An 18,749-nucleotide genomic window follows, 5' to 3' on the forward strand; every position below is an offset into this window, starting at 1 on the left:
GTAATAGGAATTTATGACTGCAGACTGCGTCTTTACTGAACCATATGTAGCGCCTATAGAATATGGCTTGTGTGAGTGAACATGTGTGCATCCAATCAAAACTATGCAGAGAGTAGGGACGTTGGAAAAACTGACAGAAGAACAAGAAGGGAACATTTCTGTGCGATATAATTCCTCATAACCAGCTGGTTACAGGGTTTAGTAGCCTGCAGCTAAACCAGATCTGTTTATCCTCTTTATTGTCAGTTCTACTGAACTAACTTTGGCAAGTTTTCTGTTAGGTACAGACTTGCAGTTATATGTAAAAGCTTATCTGCTTCACTTTGAAGACAATTATTTTTGATTAAAAAAAACCCACACATCTTAATTAACCTATCTCAACACCTTACAGTAGAGTCTAAAGAAGTTATGGTGGCGTATGTAAGTAGTGCAAATATACCTGTATGTTATTGTAATGCTTGTATTTATTTATTTTTTTATCTCTAGTATCTCTTTTTGAAATTGAATTCTTTTCTAAGACAATTCAAAGATATTTGCAAAATGGTAGGGAGCATATACAGCTGTCTTTAATTTCAAGCCATCAAAGGTTTTTTAATCCCAAATGTGCATTCTTATTGCACTACATATGTCTAAAAACTAGATGTCACTTTTTCAGTTCTCTCGCATTATTCCCTGTTGTTACGCAAGCATCTGCCCATTAGTTGGTCTGTTATTTCAAGCTTATGCTGTGCAGTCAAAGTTTGTTTAAACCTGCAAAACCTAACTTCAAATTATAGTAGAGATCCCAAAGTTTTAAAAAAAAAAAAAACATGTACATTGTGCATACAAACTTTTAAAACATAATTTAATTTCATAATATTTTCTGCCACAAACACAAAATTACATTTACATTCTTAGTGTATAACCTACAAAAGGTAAACAAGTTTAAGCACACAGCGTTGGTCCTGTGACATCCATTGATTTAAAATAGTTTTCTTTGGCTACGAACAGCACACACACAACACATACAGCAGCTGGGAGCAGAGACGTGAGTCTGAGTGAGCCGTCACACACAGCTATCAGGGCCAACAGTGATTTAAATGGCACGACTCTCCATCTGAGAGGAAGCGGCTCTCAGTCTTGCTCCAGCTGTACTCCCTCTAAACATCAGTGTCAGCTGAATTACACAGGCGGGGCGCCGATCCAGCACAGAGTCATTATAGTGTCTTCATGGAAACTGACAGTGTCTTTTCTGAAGTTTAAACATTTCTTAGGCAAACACCTCTAGTACTTTCGGCTTAACGTTTCTTTCTTAACTCTTCACTACTGATGCTATCAGAGAGTATAAGCGAGCATATATCTGACCCATTTCTGTCTTGGATGAGTTTCAGACAGCAGTGATATGTTCAACCGTTCAGATTAATGAATTAAAATGAATTTCTCTGAAGCATCATTGTACTCAGACTACCTTTGTTCCACTGCTTGTGAGAAATCGTTTGGGGGAAGCGTTCCACTCCCACTTTATGTCCAGCTGAACTCTCTAAACACTTGTTTCACTGCTGCCTGCCCACTCCTACACTGATTCTGACAATTATCTAGCTAAGTTGTCAATGCACTAAATCAAGCTCTTCCAAACAGCCACAGAGCTCAACTGAGATGGATGACATTTTTACAAAGCCTGTGGTCAGCATTTTATTTTTGTGAGCTAGCAGAATTTCAGGCTTTACGTACAGTGAAAGTATGATGGAGCTGGTGTCAAATGGTGCTGCCAGGCTGTTGCTTATTCCTAAATCATTGAAAAAGATTAAGGCTACAACAGGGTCCCTTTTCCTGTCCGTGTGTAGTTCTTGTCCCATCATTCTGGAGAACCTTCCTTGCTGGCATTAGAAAAAGTTCAACTTTACAGTACTGATGATTTGTGCTTGTACTTTCAATCTCTTTGTCCATTCCTGCCTTCCCCCTCCTTCCAGCCTCAGGAGGATGCAGTGCCAGCTCTCATGATCCTGAACAGTGCATTGACGTTATTGCTTTTAATGGCATCTCGACAGGCAGAGATCACTTGGTTCTTGGGCTTACCCACTGAAGAGAAGGAGGAACAGTGACAGATTAATATGAGCAGACAATAACCCAAATGCTTTAAAGCTCCTATGCTCTACATGTATTCATGCCATTTGATAGTGAAATCAGTACTAACGGGGGAACAATGCCTAAAAAAATTCCAATATGTCACTTCCATGGTTGAGGAAAGTTCAATAAACATTTACAAACATGAGCTACTCTCTCTCAAAGCCAGAAATCAGAGAAGTAAGTCTCAAACTTGTGTTGATGTCATAGGGTATAAAGTCTGGGGCTGCTCCATAGACGATGAATGAGAACCTGATTTTGTGAACCCACAGAATGTTTGTATTCTGCATTTAATACCCAAATGAGTGTTATTCTATTAAAGTGTTCTCAGTTATGGAACAGAAAATGTACCCATATACTACAAACATTCGGCTGAGTGCTCTCAGTGCCATCTTTAACATCTTTCCCTCATTTAAATATGTTTCTAAAAACATTTGAGGTGAGGATTAAGGAATGAAGTAGCAGAATCTTAATTTATATTTGATCAGCTCTGCCTAGTTCAACAGTTTGACTGCAGTTAAAAGCAGTGATTGACATGACTGACAGCTGCATTACAGACTCCTCAGCTCTCACTGGTTGTTTTCCTTTAGCTGCATTGGATTCTAACAAATGCCATTAGAAGCACTATGAGGAAGCAGAGGAATATGATTTTTTTTCACAGACTATCTGTCTCATATTGTGCACTCAGGTTACAGTGAGTTTCATCAAATATGACAAAAACTTATTTTTATAAAGTTACCAGCTACAGCTTTGATGTTACCATTACCAACTGATGCTTTGAGGCAAAACTATAAGTTATGCCAGCTTCAGTTCAGAGCCACATCTGAAGACAGCGTACAAAATGATAACATGTGGTCATGAATGTTTTTCCCCAATACGCTGCATGTTGTATGCTTCCAAAAAAAAGCTATAGGAGACAGTAAAACAGAGGCATTCCAGTCAAGTAGCTAGAGAGAGCCAAACTCAAGTGTTCTGCAAAGCATTAGTAGTCCCTCATCCACATCATCAAAGCTTTGTATATTCACAATGTGTGCAAAAGCTCTGGAGGACGCTGATAATGCTCTATGGGATATAATGTACAATCATACAAACACTAGAGAGAACAAACAACTGAATCCAGAGCACACATGCATTACATTCAAAACCCTCCCCAGATATAACATTGATTATCTTAGACAGTCCCTGACATGAGCATCCTCTGTCTTCCACACAAGGGCTTGACTTCATGCCTGTCAGCCCACATACAGTACTGCTGTTAAGGACTTTTAGTTGTTTTAGTGTGTTTACACATGCACTCATACACACCCACACACAGTAGCATACCTCGGAGTCTACCAGCCCGCTGTATGGCCTGGTTAACAGACTTGAGGCGGCCCAGTAGTGCATTGTGGTTGTTAGAGCGGATTTTATACTCGTTGATCAGATCCCTGTTTAGATCGTACAGCTCTCTGTACCGCTTCTTCATTGTTGTCCTACAGAGGGCAAGAGAGAGAGAGAGAGAGAGTTAGAGAGAAAGTATGGGGGAAAGAGAGAGATAAAAGGTGAGTTGGTTTGGTCCTCTTTTCATCTTATCATTATAAACATATGCTTAAATATACACTCATTTTCCACTGAAACAGTTTTAGATGTGTCTTTGATTTGATTTGTTGGACATTTTGGAGGCTTGTGGTTCAGCTGAAATGTATAGCATTGTACTTTATACACTGAGAGGCATTGCTAATATTTTTCCCATCCCATTAATATCAGCAAGAGTACACTAAATTTTAGAAACATCTTTGATTATAACACAATTCAACAGTACCACCAACTAAAGCTTAAAAAATATCTACAAAGTCAGTGTTTGACACTATTTTTTTGACCATCTGGTCGAGGGAACTGGTAGATGAAAAATTCCACCAGCCAGGCATATTTTTTACTGGACATAATAATAAATCACCTTTTTGTGTCACGTATACATTTGTTTCAGTACATTTCATTGAGATAATAAGGTATAATGTTAAATGCAAACTTAAAGAGGAGACCGGAGGGAAAAAAATCTCAAGATTCTATTAAAGTATGTGCTATTAAATGCATTTAAGGATTAAACATAAAGGTAAATTTGAAGGTTCTGTAAACCTATCTAATGCTTAATCGTTTTAATCAACTTCCTCAGATTTTCTCACTCTCCACCATAATCGCCCTCTTCTTTGCACAGTCCATGAAGTCTGACCTCCTGCTCCTGACAGAGTACAGCAGCTAGCAGCAGACTGAAGGCAAGTGATCAGCAGGTGATCGGGAAATTTAGTTGAATAGCTGATGTCACATACAGTCAACAGTGAAACTAGGAGCACTCAAGTCAATCACTTTCACTGCACTGTTTAGATGAACTTAAAAACATCTGGTAGTGTGTGCGTGTCAAACTCCAGCACAGACAGCACAGCACTCCTCTACATGACACCAAAATGCGGTAAAGCCTCTCAGAATAGTTTTTTATTACAAGACTATTTTGGGACAAAAATTTACCCACTATTGTGGCGGATAGCCTTCCAAGATTTATTTGCCAGATGGAAAAAATACCTGCCTTTGGCAGGTGTTAATTTCTGACCTTGTATACAGTTGTATCAACACATCAGTGAGTGTGTTTGTCCTTCATGTTTTTGATACAATCACTCTTTTGTTTCAGAAGTCATTGGTCAGAATTTTGCAAAACAGCAGACCTTAAGCCAAGCAAACATGTTGCATTTTCATGGTTGAAAAAACCCAAGTAGGACCAATTATATTAATGATGGCTGATGTTTTTTTTCTGTGGACTTAAAACAAAATGCACAATAAATCAACTCCATAAGTGGCTGACCTAAATGACATGCAGCCAAAAAAATTATTAGCAGTAGCCCTTTTCAGACACAGATCATGCTATAAGGCCGCTACAAAGTCCCTTCTTTATGCTATCTTTGCATTTTTTATACAAAACCAAAAAACAGCAGCATCATGCTGCTCCAGCGTTTGATTTTAGACAGCATGTCGGCATCATGAAAGCAATGAGGCGTGATGGGCTTGACAGGTAACACAACAACCTTGGACTCTAGTGTGACATACAGCATACGCATCTGCAATACTTTCTAAACAATTATAAAAGCATAGCATGTCAATAACAGTCATTTACCATCCTTGTTATATGGCCGATGATCTCGTCCTCTGCTCGGAGGGTAGCTCTCGCACCTAATTGTTTCCCAGTTTGTGGACATTTTCAGCCACTGTTCTTTTTCTTTGAGTTAGCTGCTAACTGTTATCAGGTGCTTTTTAAATCTCCTGCGGTAGGTCACAGGCATAACACATTGTCAAAACATCACACTTGTGCCGCCCATCCTGTTGGCTGTTCCGTTTATACAGACATTGTTTTGGCGTTGTTTCTGCCTCCGATGCCACCTTAAAGGCAAGACAACTCTGTTCCTCCATCAACACTTTATACACAGAATTCCTGCCTTGAAGAGGCCGTGTAAAAGGGGCTTTGTTGGAAAAGGTCTATAACAGAGATTTTAAAGTACTGTCCATGTTTGGCCTCTATTTCACATATTATTATTTCTTTTTAACATGGATTATAAATGAGACCAGTTTAACATACTGTAATCATATTGTGGCTACTCACAAGTCACCCATAAGGCGAGCATCCTCTGCTTGCACCAGCATGTTTCTGATGTAGTTGGAGTGGTCGGCCATGGCTGCAGTTAACTTCTGATGGACAGAGTGGAACTCATCCACCTAGCATACAGATATTTAAGACTCAATATTAAACCACAGCACCAACAACAATAAGTGCATTCCCTCTCCTGACAAATAAAGAATTAATTTCTCATATTGCTTCTGTCAGTCTTGACAAGCTTTTCACACAGGGCACTGTTGAAGTCAAAATTGTAGTTGTACAGGTTGACATGCATGTAACAGAAAGTATTGTGTCTTGCAGTATTAGTGGAATACACAGCATAAATTGTTTATGACAGCAGCGGTTTCAATCTCATTAAAGCCAAACCTCAGTGAGTGTAGTGCGTAGCTCCTCAAAGTAGCCGGGGAAATCTGCTTCTGCTGACAAGTCCTCTATTGCCAGGAAGGAGGCCAATGATTGGACCAGATCTCCTGCCAGGTCGATGTCATCGGTTCTAAAAGTGATCTGATTGGGCAAATTGGAGTATGGCTTTAGCTGAATTAAGAGGAAAAGGCCAGGAGACAATAGATTGTACAATAGCTTTGTGCAAGCTAAGATCAGTTTTGTTCACTGTTGGTAAAGTTTAGATTATTTTCACGGTCACATTTCCCTTTATGAGCACAAAAAACAAACTATGCATAATTCATTAAATGTAACTAAATTTACTTTGCACATATACAGTACTATATCTATTTTACTTAAAACTACTTGCAACTAAACAAGTTAAGTGTTGTGTGGGGTTGATTTATTAAATTCATTACTCCTGAATCATCACATTTTTGTCCAAAATGGGCTAAAATGTGAGAGTTAAACTGATTATGGTGACGGATGACAGTGTGAAGATCAATTATTCAAATAGATTATTATAATTATTGCTAAATAAACAACTAGTCCCATTGATTTCATTGGTATTGGCTTATCACAGTGACTTCATTAATAAATGTTTGTGTTTTGAGCTATGAAATCCAGGCACTTGTAATGCGGTTCTCTTGTTAATTCAAAGTCAAAGCTGGCTGAAAAAGCGTACAAAAGTGTAACACTGAACAACCGATGATTGTGAATTAAGCTTTTAGCTAAACACTATACAAGTAACACACGTAATTGTTTTTGTGTGTTCGTACCTGTCCATTACTGGCCATACTGATGGACAACAGCCCCCCTCCTCTCAGCGAATTAAAAGTGATGTCAGGACTGTCTACTCCCTCAGGCAGTAAGAAGTTCTGATTCAGCCACATCACCACCTTCACACACACACACGCACACACACGCACACACATGTATGTGAACAATCATATACATTACCTATTGCATTCATAGAGATTTTAACTGGCAAATATTTATCAACATGTTATTGCCTTGAACATGCTATTATGCTGTTTGGAATCAAGCGTCTATCTTCCAGAGAGACACTCAGCCTACCCGCTGTGGTCGATCGTTGATACTGAATGTGACCCTTCCAGTGGGCGGAGCAGCTGAGGAGTCAACAGTGATGTCATACATGGAGAAACGAGGCAGCTGACGAGTGATTTCAAACACGTGGAACTGGGTGCTAGAGAGGATAAAAAGGAAGACGTGCAGAGAAGAGGGGTTAACAAAAAAGAGGCGCTAATTACACAGGAAGAAAAAAACACTAATGATAGCACATGTACTTTACTGTCTCACACATCCTACCTAGTTTTTCCTCCTACAAAGGCTTTGATGTGCAGATCTACTGGTATGTCTTTGGGTGGGACAATGGGGACTCGGACACAGCCTGACAGGTTCTGGGCGCTGGGGTGGACGACATGGCTCTCCCCCTCAAATATCCCCTCTGCGAAGATGAGCACCGCACGGATGATGGTTTCTAGAAAGGAGAAAGGAGAGATACAGGGACTTATTAGTATTTATCTAGTCCTTGACATGCTTGATATTCCCAGCTTAATTAGTAAAATATTACCATTTGGTGTTGAAATGCTGAGCTCTACATGAGCCTTTTGAGCCTCTGTAGCAGCTCTCACTGACAGCGCTGTCTGGAGCTGAGTGTTGGCTGGGATGACACCCACCCCACTGTTTGTCTCTGACACACCCTGAAACAATAAAAGAGTTTGTTGGATGTTAGCATATAGAATAATATACAGCCCAGTGCCAACTAATGATCCTGTGATTATCTATATGAAGTCTGCTATCTGTGAAACAAACAGGGGTGTGGCCAAAATATGATGAGGGGGGATTCTGCTAAGCAGATCTTGCTCAGCAAATATGATTGCAGTGTGTTTTGAGACATCTTGCATTCAAGGTTGAGAATCTGATGCGAGGTTAGCACTCAAGAAAAGAGTCAGGAGGCCTTCAAATTCAGCAAAATTAATAATTTCCTGGAAAATGATATACTATCATTTTCCTTTTTGTCAAGAACCAAAAAAGTAAAATGGGCAATTTGCCATATGCAAGAAATAATTCTTTTAATCTATCTTTGCATATATCATGTATGACATTTATAAGTAACCGATTGTACTACATGTACTTTTGTTTAATGTTAAAATGTTAAAACAAATAAAATCTGACATGACGAATAAATAAATGATGTAATGAACATCTGTACCTTGGCATTCTCTTCATAATTGCGTAGCTCCAGCAACAGATTCTGTCTGCGTTGGCTGAGCTCTCTGATGAGGTCCTGCTCGGCACTGGAGTCCATGAGATTCCCCTTGAGGTCTTTACTGGCAGGCAGGTAACCACGAACTACAAGATACACACATTTACAACACTGATGACATTCTCTTCCAAGCTTATATGGTCAGTTCTTCCATATCCGCTGTAACTTTATTCTGCAACGTTCTAAAATACTTTAGTGTTGCTATAAATCTTTGGTCTGACAAAAAAAAAAAAAACAGTCACAGAAATTTGTAAAAGCATTTACCCTGGAACACACAACATGGCCCAAATTCAACCAGTTTCAACACGTTATCTCAGATTTATGAATAAACCACACAGGCAGACACAGCCAAACAACATACCCTCTCCCTCTATAGAGGTGCAGATAAGTTGTTTCTGTCCATCCAATCTGTAGTCTCCCTCCACCACTCCGGCCACAGAGGAGGAGAAGTTGTCTTTAAAAATGACCTCACCTGTGCGGTCGCTACGAGCGTCAATCTGAAATAAAAGGGGAATGTGATCAAACACCAGCTAGAGATGCAGACATGTTGTTTACAAAATCTAATTACAAATCCCATTTCGTCAGTGTGAGAGGTTGTTTCTAAAGGCCTAAATACCTTTCCATTGGACCAGCCAGTGATCAGCTCCACCACCCCATCAGCATTCAGGTCAAAGGCATGGATGCTCATTGCATGATTCTTAGACTGATTGGGGAGACAAATTACATTTAAGGTATGGGTGTTAGCAAAAAGGCACTTAAACAGTATGGAGTCATACAATCAAAATATCCTGCTCATGCAGACCCAAATGATTAAGTACAAACTTTCAGACAGTTTGTTTCATAACAGAGAAGGGAGGGGAACAAACATAGACCAAACAGATTAAGGCTTTCAGAGGGAATGGCTGATGCAAACAAATATTACACCTACACCCACCACATGTTGAAGACTTTAAATGTAATTACTAATGTGTATTATTTCTGTTTTATGAGGTTAGCCCCTCTTGTCCAAGACGCCATTATCAAGAATGACTACGGTACCTTAATCCTCCAGTAGCGCGCAGTGCGGTCATAAACTCCCACGGTGCCATTGGCCAGAGCATAGCCAAACCTACTTCCATACATGTGGCACAGTGATGTCACTGTCTGTATGGAGAAGAGCAGAGGGAAAACTTGTCTTATCAAAAATATTGCTTTGCTCCAGTATAGCAAAAGACAGATTATACAAGATATGACTAGTAACAATGCAATGATGATTTCAAGTATTATTGTACGACTGTCAAACCACATTGTTGTCAGTATTGGTGGATTTTCTCTGGAGTCAACAAGTTTAAAAAGAGTGAAATATAGTGCATCCATTTACCTCATTTTCAGTCATCTCAGACACAAGCTCATCCTCTTTGAATACCCTGATGTCAAAGTCCTCCGATCCTACCAGGAGCTGTAAACACAATACACAATAGCTGACGCTATTTTTAAAATAAACAAATGATCATATCAATATGATAATAATAATACTATCAATAATAATAATAATAATATCTTTCATTAAACTCATGTAGTTAGTTAAGTTTAGACACAACTAGGGCTGACCAATACTACCCTAGTACTTTTCTGTTGGATGGTGAGGTTAAGAAGGGACTGGATATTTGTGGTTTTTCCATCTTAAGTCCTAACCTGTTTATCACACAGCTCGCAAATCACTTAGGTTAGTTCTTTGGCGCTCCTTTTTTGTTGGGTTTAAAAGCAAAGAATCCCCAAAAGGGCGTAGTTGCATTCTCTTTGCTAACAAGGGTGGACATCTTTCCTGCTGGAGTCAGAGCTACATGGGTAATTATGTACACCATCCGATATATGTTAACATGTTACTTTTGTTTCGATACACTACAACAATGTCGTGAAGCGTAGAGAAAGCAAGAGAAAAAGATAAAGAAATTGAATATAGCGCAAAAACATAGGACTATTATCTTGGCTGACAAACTATCAATAATCTCATCATATCGGCCAAGCCTTGACACAAATTTAAAAGAACAGAGATATATAAATCAGGAGAGCGATGTGTCGGCTTTTCTTGTTAAAAGCCGTGGTGTTGAAGGGGTGGTCCGTTTCACTCACGCTCCACAAACATTCGCTCGCCACGGTTTAAACAAATCTTAACTTTTATTTGTACAACTTAAATCCGTTCCAAGCTGCATGCTTAATTATCAAGACATCCAAAAGAAAACGAAAAGGTCTTGTGCGGCAACAAAAAACTTAAATTACGTGGTCAAAAAACTGTTTCCAACCACCGCCTCTTAACCAAACATTTAAGGTTTTTCCCATGCGCCGCCGCGCAATCACCTGCCCCATATATCCTCCTGTTACGCACAACACGCCCCCGGGAAACATAAAAAACAAACATAATAATATAAACAATCATAGCAATACCATAGGCCACCATAAGCAGAATAAACAATTCATTTCCATTGTAAAACTAAGTTAACAAATATGAAAGTAATAACTCCAATTTGACGGCTGCAACAAGCGATATGAAGAAGACGAGCAACAATACTCTGTACTGAAACAGCAGACGGTGTGACTACACAGCATGTGTCTCAGACTGCCAGCCAGTCAGAACTTACCTCATTTTTCCCATCCCCAGTGAAGTCACACAGCACCAGAGATCTGACATTATCACCAGTTACCTAAAAAGAAGAACTTCATGAATACATTCATTTAGTTGACTCAGCCATTCAAGAAATCTTGACAGGGACTGAAAATAACCAGAATGACAAAAAATGGCGTTCACTTTGTCTACTTGTGTCAAATAAACAGGCCAAATCAGATAAATGGGGCAAAAGATCTCATCCAACTAATGGCTAGAAAAAGGTTCGATATGCAGAAATATAACAAATGAAAATAAACTAGTTACACTTTGATGAAGTCTCACTGTCTCATGAGTTGAGCATTATTTTGCTATTCAATGAAAGCAATGTTCTGAATGTAAGACAGACTGTATTGTGTTCTGATTAAAAATGTTGTCTGGCTGTTCTTACTGTCCAGAAGTGGTCATTGCCCTCATAGTCAAAGCCTTGTAAGGCGCAGTTCCCTCCAATGATGGCAAGAGGACTGGGAATGTCGCCGAGTTTCCCCAACACAATAGCATTGGCTCCATCTGTCACCTGCACACACACACACACACAAAATAAACACAAACACAAACAGGGTCCCTTAAGATAAAACACTTACGTCGACAGCTGGACTTCTCTTTTGTGTGTAAACGCTGCTGCTTGAACCATTCTTACATTTCCTTTTTAAGTAATCATTTCTACACAGACACAGCACACCAAAAAGCCACATACAGATTAACCCTTAAATGCATGGGTGTTTCTTCAAACATTCCTACGTAGCTCTGGTCTTTAACAGCACAGATTAAAAATCATGTTGCTTGTAAACTTTTTGTAACAAATTATAAACAATAGCAAACAAACAAAAAAATATATATTTTTGCCATTTATTACACTCTGTCTTACAATAATTTTTTAGATGTCAAAAACTGTTTCATTCAAAACTCAATATATTTTGGTATAACACGTTATATTTTATGTTCTATCTAACACATAGCCTACTGTGGCTTTTCATCTAAAGACACCTACTAAAGCCAGATTAATCAGCACAGTAATCTTAAATCATAGTTGTCTGCTTCTGCATCTCACTGCAACATGGTTGTGTATACTGCATGCGCCACTCAAATGTTTCCAGTTGAGTGCAAATGGACAGAAGAGAGAGAGTTCCTCGGCTGAAGCGGCTCTGTTTCTGGACGAACCAATGACTGTTAGATCATTAGCTCCTAAAGTACTGACTCTTCTTTCCTTTTTTCTAGCCATGGCCTGAACAGCTAAGGGCCATGGTTTTCCAGGAAAGTGAAGAGATCTTCTGGCTTCCCAAGTTGAAAAGCTGGCCAGGAAAACTACTTGCATAGCAGTGCTGAGGCAGTTGAGATAAAGCTTCCCTCATCAGTTCTAACTTCTCTTGGGACCTCTACTCTCTTGCTAGCCTCATCATTTTCATGCTCTAGTTCTGCTTTTAAGTGATCTGATTCATAAATGGCACAAACATAAACTTTTCATCATCATTAGCCTCAGGTGCATCTTCATCTCCAGAGCATCTGTCATGAAAACCCTCCAAAATAAAAGAAAATGCTGCTCTGCACTGGAGCTGACACCCAGGTGATGCTTCTTCATGTTACTGTGACAGACAGATAATATTAACACTTTCCATCACTGTGTCTGTATTTATTCATTTTAACACTGAGATAACAGTGCCATCAGGAGGTCAAACAGGTCAATACAGCATGACCCTTCACCAGTTGCTTCCAGCATACTGTGACTCAAGAAATGTAACACACTTACAGGTTTCCACTCTCTACCAACTTTATAAACTTTTCAGAGAAAAACACAATATTTTTTTAAATCACGTCTGACCTTTTGACACCAGAACAATGTTAAAAAAAACAAATACTTTTAAGAATATAACTAGTTGAGTGCTTGATTGTGTGATGTAGTGGTGTAATGTGGTATCAGGTTGCTAAATGATTAAGGAGACATTTTACTTAAACACTTGTGTTAAGCAATACCCTCAATGCTACAACGCACATTTTTTTGTATTTTGTATCTTTTTACTTATTCTACTCAGTTCCACTCACCTCTCTGTAGAATATATCAGCATTGTCATGGACATCATAGGCCAGCAGGTTGGTCTGGGATCCCACCAACAGCGTGTCCCCTGTGGTGTTTGGTCCCAGTGTTCCTGCCGTAAGACAAGTGACTGCCTGATTGATGTTAAGGAGTGAGATGTCAGAGTCTTGTGTGCTCTGGCTCAGTCGGTGGGCCACGGGTCTCTGACCACGAGCATGAGGATTATGGATAAAAACCTTTGGGAGAGAAATAGAGAGAATCAAGGGCATGAGGTGAAAACTAAAGTATGATGTACAGTAAGTATCAAAAGTGCAAAAGGCATTCTATAATCAAAAGTGAATGAATGCAGTGATGAGTGCAGGACTAGAAGAGATATGGGGAAGTACAGAAAGAATGTGTCAATATAAATCAAGAATATAGCTACTGTCTTTCCACAATGTTACAACAAAGCCACAAAATGGGATTTGTATATACATACCTGAAGGAATAAAGGAAGGTAGAGAGTAACTACGCTATGCTAACTACGTTTTGCTCATTATGAATTCACCAAAGTTATGATGGAACAGTGAAAACATCAATTTCCCTCACCTTCCCGGCCTGTGTGGCTGCAGTAAGGCATGGGTGGACTCCATCAAATTTCCCAACAGTCACCATGCGAGGGTTGATCTTGTGGTTCAGCTTCAGTGTAAATATAGGGACCAGCATGGTGACAAGTGACAACTGTGTATGCCTGTTCAGACAAGAGCGCAGAGCAGACAGACAGCAGGAGGTACTTTAGTATTTCAGTTTTTCCGGGTAGTTATTTAGGAAATTAAGCACATGAGAAAAGTAGGCTGCCATGCATAACGCATGTGACCAAGTGGCACTGCGTGTTTTTGCCACACTAATGTAATTACAGGCTTTGCCTCTGACACCCAGTGGAGAGTTCTGTTGCCTAGCAACAAAGAGTAGCAAGCTAAAGCTTTTCATCTGGCTAATCTCCCTGTCGTTTGCTGTTCAAGAATGTCAACTATACTACAAAAAGACACCGCACATGACTCTTTAACATATCGTTAACTTTGTTCCACTCCCAAATACGATATTAATCCTTCGAAGGAATTAAAATCGCCTACGGTTGCCTTCATTGCTTTGCAAGCCTAGCATAATTAGCTATCGTTATTGTCGCTGGCTCCAATGTTACCGGAAACAATTCCAACTATTGACGACAGTAGAACACACGAGATCACACTTTCTTAAGAAAAACCCTACCGAGTTGTGCAAACAGTCTCGCCTGGCCCCCTCCTCACATGTAACTGTTGGATTTGGGTTAAAAGAGAAGAGAGCTAACCAGCTAATGACCTAGCTGGATAGCGCGATAACACAGCCCTAACCTGCCAACAGCTACTTCCTGTCTGCTGTTTTCAAAATAAAGGATTCTGGTTAAGTTTCTCTGGAGCTCCATGAGGAGAGCAGTGTTAGCATGTAACTAAATAAGCTCTATTTATTCTACCGGTACAGGTACTGTTCTTCAGATCACTCTCGATGGACTACCTCACCTGTTACTTTATACTTCCATTCCATCTCATTAAAGAGTAAAATGCTATAGACTTACTTTTTACTCTGCTGCATTGATTTTACAACTAGGCTATAGGCTATATAGATTTTTTTAGATCTAGATTTAACATGTAGCATGCAGCTAAATCCAATCATTATGTTGTAAAATAGGCTATAATGCATTGTTATAGATTAAACTACTTCAGCGTCATATGAAGTAGTAAGAAAACCCTTTATCTTGATAACACTAACATGATCCTCCACTGGTAATTGCAGGTCTGATACATGACACACGAAGATGAATATTTCTACAATTTACTTTGAGTGCGCTTATGGACATCACAGACTTTCAGGTCAACCAAGAGCTAGTAAAGGCCCATACTGACAATTCCTTCTACAAATGCTGTGCATCAGCAATGCTTATTCCTCCTCCTTATTCTGCATGCTCAACATAAACTCTGTAGATGAGACTGTTTCCAGTATAGACAAAGCTGTAGTGACGATCCAATGTGGTGTAATCCACCACCCAAACCTGAACATGCTCAATAATGAAACATTGTAGGCCTATTGCCCAAAAAAGTAGGGAAAACAAGATAGCCTATCAGAAAGAGGACAGTTTGGAACCTTTTTCTTTTTCAAATGGATTGCAGAAGACAATGTTTAGTGAGTTCATTTTGTAATTTATCAAAGTACATAATGAGCAAAGCTCCTCCTGTGTTTGCAAGCATTACAGATGTAACTAAAGCTCGTATAATAATAATAACAATAATAATGAATAAATATTGCTAGTAGAGTTACTCTGTGATTAACATTGGAATCAAAGAGTGCGTGTAAGTTACTGTATCATGTAACATGCTGACATTATAAAACAAATAGGCTATCTAATGTGTAGGCTATGACTACAAGACAACAGAAAAGCAGGAAGATAATAAACTCTACTTAGCTCACAGCTCTTTTAAGATACGTGATGAAGCATTGATCTTTACCGCAGTGAGGTTTTATCAGTCAGAGAGTTTTAGGAAAACTGAATAAATGCTGATCAACATTCAACCCTGCAGCTGCTGTTTTTTCGTCTGGCGATGCCGGTGAAGCGTGCTCCCTGATGACGTCACCTCTGGAAAACCCCAAAACCTCTATAGATGAAGGGACCTCCCGCCGGGTGCGGTGGCGCGCGCCTGTAATCCAAGTTACCGGGAGGCTGAGGCTGGAGGATCGTTTGAGCTCAGGAGCTCTGAGCTGCAGCGGACTGTGCTGATCGGGTGTCCGCACTAAGTTCCGTATAGATATGGTGCTCCTGGGGGAGCCCGGGACCACCAGGTCGTCTAAGGAGGGGTCAACCGGCCCAGGTCGGAGACGGAGCAGGTCAAAGCCCCCGTGCCGCTCAGTAGTGGGATCGCGCCTGTGAATAGACGCTGCAGTGCAGCCTGGGTGATACAGCGGGACACAGTCTTTTTACACTGTCTATACTCTTCAACAAACACCTGTCACAACACACACGCTCAACAACAATGTCTGCACATGTTACAGCAGCTTCATCACTGCTCCTTCATTTTATTCTTCCCATCAAAACCCTCACAAACCACCTGTTTCTTTGTCCTACAGCGCCTCCACCTGGAGGAGAGGAGCAATGACCATCAATCACACCAGTCAGTGCAGCACCACAGACAGACTACAGTCAGCTAACTGTGTTTTTATTTCACTTATTCAGTGAACATGATGGAGAAGAGAGAAGTTCCTCCAGGAATGATAATCAGACACAACATCAGAGCTGCAAACATTTAAATACTGTCTATTTTTTCTTCTTTCTTGTTGTTATGTTGTTAGTTTGCGTGTCTACTATCTGCACTTTATTTCCCTTCATTTATCAGGAAGTTTCTTCCAGTGAGCAGCTGAACCCCTTAGCTGCTGAAAAACAGCTGCTGAGCGTGTATCAATAGACTTTTTCACCAAATACATTCTGATGTGAGAATATAATAAAATGAATGATGGTTTACTGGGACACTTGAATACTTCACAGCCCCCCACCTCCTGATCTTCCTGCATGTTCATGTACCTGCTGCCTCCAAGTTCCCATCAAGCAGGTAGAGCACACAGCAGACTACACATTGTTCATTATTTTCCCTCACACCAGAAATCAGTCAGAACTCCTGGACACTTAAAAACGTTATGTGCTTTCATTATTACTGTTGAAATAATGTGTTGCTCTATGTTAAGGATCAGAGTGGGTGTGTTCAATATATGGATATGATGAATTTGGATGGTGTGCTTCAGTGCTCACAATGATGTTTCTGCTGCAAATATTATGAGATTTACATTTGAGCAAGAAAATTAAAAACTGCATGTGATAAACTTGACAGGACAAGAAAGGAAACTTCATTCAAGAATAAAAAGCAGCTGTGCAGCATTCAAATGTTGATTTGGAATTCTAGTGTCAATGTTATGATTGAAGCTTCGAACTGTTGAAGCGTACAGCCTCAGTATGCTGTAACTGACTTGTGTTATGTATGTCCTGGCTCTTTTGACTTTCAACTGCAGTGGCTGGAAGCAGGGCTCATCTGGGGTTTTAACCCCGTCCAGATGTCATACCTCTTGATCAACAAACCTTTTTATAAAAAAAAAAACAGAAGTTTTAACTGTTATTATATTTAATTTTATTGTTGTCTTTGTTGTTTTCTAGTATGTTAAATAACAATATAACTCTGATTCACTGAAGGAAATTCTGATGACTTTGGAGTTTGCACAATTGATGCAGACAGAAGTTATTTGTTATTTGCTGTCACTGGGTGTAACATGTAACCTGGCCTGTGTGACCTCGTACCCACTTGATTCAAGAGCCAGGGCTCGTCCGGGATTTGAACCCGGGACCTCTCGCACCCTAAGCGAGAATCATACCCCTAGACCAACGAGCCACAGCTTCCATAGGAAAAAGGAGATCTTCAATTTTCAGCCATGTCATTCCCAGATGTGTGGCTAAAATGCACACTGCTAATGTGGCCAATAGGCAGCTTAACTAATCATTGACTGATGATTGTGACATCTGATTGGGAATTACTCAAGAACTGTCCATTATCTCTTAGTTAGTTCCTCATTGGTTCTCTCAGTTGTTTCTCAGTTAACTAATCATTGACTGATGATTGGTTCACAATGATTAGCTTCTCTTTGACATCTGATTGGGAGTTACTCAAGAACTGACCATTATTTCCCTCATAACTGCCTTCTTGTAAAGTGTGACCCTGATTTCAGGATCACAGGGTAGAAACATACACAAAATGTAACAGTGCAAGACAATTTAATATTGAATTTGAATACAGGTACAGGCTTTATGTGCAAACAATGCAGTATTCTAGACTTATCTGTTGCACAAATTACAGTGAGACATGCAGCAGATGTTGATGTCAGATACCCAAAATAACATCACAGGTGAGGCACAAATCTACAGGAGAAAGAAAACTGTAGTGTTGAGTGGGATGTAAAATGTTGTGCAGCAGAGGGCGCTGTTTGGCCAGATGAGAATGGGTCTTTAAAGGCACAAACTGGTCTAGGATTTGTCGATAAACTCAGCCAGAGCCGAGTGAGTGACTGCTTATGCTGCTCATGTCTTTCCCAAAAAAGAAACGAAATAAAGAAAAAAGGGAAAAGGGCAGAACGACTGTAAAATTTAAATGGTGCATGTGAGAGACATGGATAGAGAGGAAGGATGGTGGGCCCTCTGAGACTGCTCATGCAGGGTCCAGAATTGTATGCTACGGTCTTATTTCAGTGTTTCTAAACAGCTGTCAGTGACAGAAGCATGGATTCTGACTGTTGGGGAAAGGTAGAAACCTCAGGAAGAGCAACTGAGGAGGGATCCCTCTTCCAGGACGGACAGACGTGCAATAGATGTCGTACAGAACAGATCAACATAATAAATTAACAGTAATCCATATGATACAATGAGACAGAAAGAGAGACAGAGAGAGATGCAGGACAGACGGTAATGACAGTAGCTTACAACAGCATTAATGAAAGTAATAATAATTATAATTCTGGCTGTTGTGGTACAATATGTTGAAAGTATATATTAATATCTGATAGTGTACATATGTGACAATAATCATATGTGTATAATAACAGTAGAAGTATGACTAAT

At 39.8% G+C, this 18,749-nt stretch overlaps 2 protein-coding genes and 1 non-coding gene across 3 annotated transcripts in view; all 3 read right to left on the reverse strand.

Annotated features, from left to right (window-relative positions):
• Positions 1-833: 833 nt before the first annotated feature.
• bbs2 (Bardet-Biedl syndrome 2) lies at positions 834-14,491 on the reverse strand. The gene is made up of 18 exons (XM_050073666.1): positions 14,336-14,491; positions 13,676-13,817; positions 13,096-13,323; positions 11,447-11,572; positions 11,033-11,095; positions 9,775-9,852; positions 9,453-9,557; positions 9,031-9,117; positions 8,776-8,911; positions 8,361-8,500; positions 7,719-7,848; positions 7,454-7,625; positions 7,202-7,331; positions 6,904-7,023; positions 6,110-6,247; positions 5,729-5,841; positions 3,427-3,575; positions 834-2,058 (listed from the first exon to the last, which is right to left on the reverse strand). Exons 2-18 carry the CDS (start codon positions 13,790-13,792, stop codon positions 1,952-1,954), a joined length of 2,139 nt encoding a protein of 712 aa, XP_049929623.1. The 5' UTR covers positions 13,793-13,817; positions 14,336-14,491; the 3' UTR covers positions 834-1,951.
• Positions 14,492-15,513: 1,022 nt separating this feature from the next.
• The window catches only part of LOC126408083 (uncharacterized), a 43,107-nt gene continuing 39,871 nt past the window's right edge, over positions 15,514-18,749 (reverse strand). Inside the window, exons 13-14 of the mRNA XM_050073448.1 lie at positions 15,812-16,044; positions 15,514-15,519 (exon numbers count right to left, since the gene is read on the reverse strand). Coding sequence (XP_049929405.1) covers positions 15,514-15,519; positions 15,812-16,044 — 239 coding nt within the window. The remainder of the gene's footprint in view (positions 15,520-15,811; positions 16,045-18,749) is intronic.
• trnap-agg (transfer RNA proline (anticodon AGG)) lies at positions 17,458-17,529 on the reverse strand. Its single transcript has one exon. It is a non-coding gene; the product is annotated as a tRNA-Pro (tRNA).

The sequence above is a fragment of the Epinephelus moara genome, chromosome 20 (assembly GCF_006386435.1).
Source record: "Epinephelus moara isolate mb chromosome 20, YSFRI_EMoa_1.0, whole genome shotgun sequence".
In the NCBI taxonomy this organism is placed as follows: Eukaryota; Metazoa; Chordata; class Actinopteri; order Perciformes; family Serranidae; genus Epinephelus; species Epinephelus moara.